The 4,500-nt window shown below is 34.9% G+C and overlaps 1 protein-coding gene across 1 annotated transcript; it reads left to right on the top strand.

The window, feature by feature from the left end:
- Window positions 1-242: 242 nt before the first annotated feature.
- On the top strand, window positions 243-4,268 carry LOC109240808. The gene is made up of 4 exons (XM_019407493.1): window positions 243-894; window positions 1,417-1,584; window positions 1,826-2,582; window positions 3,302-4,268. The coding sequence occupies exons 1-4, from the start codon at window positions 349-351 to the stop codon at window positions 4,240-4,242; spliced, it is 2,412 nt and encodes an 803-aa protein (XP_019263038.1). The 5' UTR covers window positions 243-348; the 3' UTR covers window positions 4,243-4,268.
- Window positions 4,269-4,500: the final 232 nt, after the last annotated feature.

Raw genomic sequence — 4,500 nt, 5'->3', positions numbered from 1 at the left:
TGACGAAATCCATAGTCTAAGGGTCATTGTCAACTCATTTATAAAATCTACTTATCCTCATCCATATAATACTAAATTTAATGAACTCATTCACCCTAATTAGTTTCTCATAGAACGTTCTTGGCTGGCGTAGTTTTCCACCTTAGTACCCCAACCCCACAGGGATCCCACCACTTCTCACGTGCTGGCCTACAAAATCCAACTCTATAAAAACCCTTCTCCTATCTCAATTTTTTCCAATCATTCGAACGTCACAAAAACAAGGAATTCAAAGCCTTAACTAAACTTAGCCAAGACCAAAAAAACGTCATTCATCTTCTCCAAAAATCATAGATTCATTTCTTTAAAATGGCAACCTCTAGCTTCGAATCCATTCGAGCTAGAGCTGTGTGGCGAACATGCCTAGCGTCCGCCTTTCGGACCGCCTTGGCGTGCTCCATAGTTGGTGTAGCCACCCTTTTCGGGCCAGAATGTTTCAAGACCCAAGTCGCATTCCCAGCATTTTCTTACGTTACTGTTATTCTTATTATAACTAATGCAACATTAGGTGACACTTTGCGCTGTTGTTGGCTTGCGCTTTACGCCACGGTCCAAGGTGTTTGTCCTGCTATATTGAGCCTCTGGTTGATCGGCCCGGCCCGGCTCATGGCTAGTACCACGGCTATTGCCGTGGCACTAAGCGCGTTTGTCGTGGTGCTACCCGAAAACACTCACTTGATAGCTAAGCGCATAGCGCTAGGACAGCTTGTTATTGTGTACGTTATAGGTTATATTAATGGTGGAAAAACTGAACCGGTTATGCATCCGATTCATGTTGCGGCCAGCACTGCTGTTGGAGTTGGAGCTTGTGTTTTAGCATTGCTGTTGCCCTATCCAAACCTTGCTTGTTGTGAGGTGAGAATTAGAATTATTTCTTTGTTAAACTTCTCTTTAATTCTCGTGGTTGTTGAAAATAAAAGTAGTAGGGCGCGCACTAGCGGTATATCGAGTTTAATTACTACTGATCACTACTTGACTAAATGGCATGAAAGTTAGTGTGAAATGTATTATTACTCGTTTCATTTTCAACATTAGCATGCACTTTGTCTTCAAAAAATCAGTATATTTTTACAGTATCAATATAATTTAATCTGCTCACAAGGGTTAACTGAGTTGGTTGGGTGAATCTTGGACTAATTCCCGTCACCAGCAGTCTCTCAGTCAGAGCTCATCGCACCGGGCTTGTCTAGTATGATTTATATCTCTTGTGTGATGTGCGATTACCTAGTGCGTATATATATAATCTCTATAGTCTTCTACAAGAGATTGTGTGTGTATATATATATATATATATATATATATATATATATATATATATATATATATCGGATGTGAATAAATAGTTTATTTTAACAAGATTTTGGTTAATGTTTACAGGTAAAAGAGAAAAGCAGGCTCTTTGTGGAAAATGCTTCGGAGAGGATTAATCTATTTGTGAAGGCATTCTCAGCTGAAGACAAAGAATCTGCACTTGCTTTAATTTCTCAAGCCAAGTCCTTAGTTAACAATGGACCCAAACTTCTCCAAGCAATTAAATCCAAACAAGTAAGCTCCCATGATAAACTACTACTCATATTTATTAACCTATGTTGTTTGGACTCGTCAAAAATGCCGTGGGATGCATGTCGGATTTTTCAAAAATAATGTATTTTGTAATAAGGATCCGACACGGGTGTAACAATATTTTCGGAGAGTCCGAACAAGATAGTTACTATTAACTACTATTTCAGTAGTAATTCTAAGTTAAACTTGTCCTCATTTTTAACAAAAATAATTTTTCTAACAGGAAAGCATGAAGTGGGAAAGATTTCCATTCAAGTTTTTAAGACCATATGGGGACAACCCAGGAAATAAATTTGAAGAAATTCAAACACCCTTAAGAGGAATGGAAATTGCATTGGAAAAATCTCCTCCATTTCCACTTGATATTCTTAACTCAGAGCTAAAAGATGGTCTAGAAACACTAAGTGAACACATTTCAAAGCAAGTCAAAAACATTTCCCTTGAGTCAGCAACTGTCCCAGAATCAAATGCAGAAAATGCTGAAAAGTTCCTCCAAACACTTCAAACAATTCAACCAACCAAAAAAGATTTACCTTCTTTATTCTTTCTTTTTTGCCTTAAACTCCTATTAAACAAACCAACTTTCCTTTCATCCAAAAAAGAATCCAAGAAACAAGATGAAGAAGAAAGATATATGAGAAAGACATGGACCAATTTGGCAATTACTATAAATAGCAGAAGATTTATGGCTGCTTTCAAACTCTCACTTTCTTTAGGCCTTGCAATTTTCTTTGGATCTATTTATAGTAAGGACAATGGATTTTGGGCTGGGTTGCCGGTTGCAATAAGCTTAGCAGCAACAAGAGAAGCAACATTCAAAGTTGCAAATGTTAAAGCTCAAGGGACAGTGTTGGGAACAGTATATGGTGTCTTAGGATGTTTTCTCTTTGAAAGATTTGTGCAAACAAGGTTCTTGTCTCTGCTTCCTTGGTTCATTGTCAGCAGCTTTTTGAGCCGTAGCAGAATGTACGGCCAAGCAGGTGGAATTTCTTTTCCTCATTTTTTTATTTTTTTGCTACGAAAGTTAAAATTTTTATATATATATTAGTACTAAGTTGAGATTTCGGATAACGAATAACTAATCCATGAATTAAATTTAAGAAGAGTTTATCCCATGTTTGGTTGGGAGAAAATTATGGTATTATTAATTTCGGGATTAGTTATCCGGGATTATAGTGTTTTTTAATCCACATGGAAAGATGGAATAACTAATCCCGGGATAATTAATTCTGGGATAACATCTTTCCAACCAAAAGACCCCGAGTAATGAAATTTGTCCAATGCAAAATATTTTAGGAATGTTAACACAACTAACTGGCTGGGTTTATTGTTTACTTTTCTAGCCGGTATATATTGATTATATACTGATTAAACATGATTATACATATATTAATATACATGAATTGCAAATATCATATATATCTGTCGACTATTCTTAGTTAACCAGGTGGCCGACTATTTAGATTAATTCTTGAATATTTTAAGATATAAAAGGGGCAGGGTAAAAAATCTCTTTCAAAGGCGTATGCACTATACATTTTATGGGTTCAATTGAACCATTATTTTCGATATGGAGTATAGGTATATAAGTGAAAAATTATTAACATAGCAGCATATATTAAAATCGAAAGTTTAACCCATCAATCATATTTAAATTTTGGATCTGTATCTAATCTTTTTCATTTTGCTTTTTGCTCAGGTGGGATTTCTGCTGTTATCGGGGCAGTACTAATTCTAGGTAGAAAAGGATTTGGTCCCCCAAGTGAATTTGCCATAGCAAGAATTACAGAAACTTTCATTGGATTATCATGTTCAATAATGGTGGAAATTTTGTTACAACCAACAAGAGCTTCTACATTAGCTAAAATCCAACTTTCCAAAAGTTTTGGAATTTTGCATGAATGCATTGACTCAATAAGTTTCAGTTCATATAGTAAAAATAGCTTAGAAGAAAGCCAAAAGAAGCTAAAATTCCACGTAAATGAATTAGGAAAATTCATTGCGGAAGCTGACGCAGAGCCCAATTTCTGGTTTTTGCCTTTTAGTAATGCTTGCTATGGTAAGCTTATGGGGTCATTATCAAAAATGGTGGAATATTTACTTTTTGGGTCACAAGCACTAAGATTCCTAGAACAAGAATCTGAGAAAATAGACAATAATATGTGGAAAACAATAGTGAAAAAACTAGATGCTGACCTCATGCTTTTTAAGGATTTAATTGGCTCTTATACAAAATGTTTTGAGGAGGTTAGTTTGGTAAAATCACTTGTGGTACTTGACAAGGAATTTGAGAAGAAGAAAGTTGCAATTGATCTTGAGTTGGGAAAATTACCAACCCCTTATAATATAAGGTCTTCAAGTGAAGAGGAAATTGAGAAAAACTTAGTTTCTTTTCTTCAACATTCAAATGAAGTTGTGGATGTTATATTAAAAGGTGGTAAAAATGATGAGAAACTCAAGGGAGATTTGGTTTTAAGTTTGAGTGCATTTGGTTTTTGTATGGATAATCTTGTGAAGGAGACTAAAGAGATTGAGAAGGGAATTAAAGAACTTGTACAGTGGGAAAATCCCTCTTGTCATGTAAATTTGTATGATATTTCTTGTAAAGTACGGGCTTTAGCCAATACTGAAACAAATTGAAGGTAATGATATTTGAAATTTCATTGTTGAAATTATGTCTCTTCTTTTAAATTTCTACACTTGAAATTTCTTCTTCATAGTGAACTTTTAGGTTTTTAAATGTTCAATTACCAAAAAGAGTAGAAGTATCAAAATTAAAGCATTAAATTTTAATACAATATGGTATACTAAGATTATTTGATCAGTCTAATGAAACCTCCATTCGAAAAGACTAGGCTAAGCAAAGTTTCATTTGATTAGTCTAATAATAGCACAGAT

The sequence above is a fragment of the Nicotiana attenuata genome, unplaced genomic scaffold, assembly GCF_001879085.1.
Source record: "Nicotiana attenuata strain UT unplaced genomic scaffold, NIATTr2, whole genome shotgun sequence".
In the NCBI taxonomy this organism is placed as follows: domain Eukaryota; kingdom Viridiplantae; phylum Streptophyta; class Magnoliopsida; order Solanales; family Solanaceae; genus Nicotiana; species Nicotiana attenuata.
Note: the sequence above shows the minus strand (reverse complement) of the source record. Positions and strands in the feature narration are given on the sequence as shown.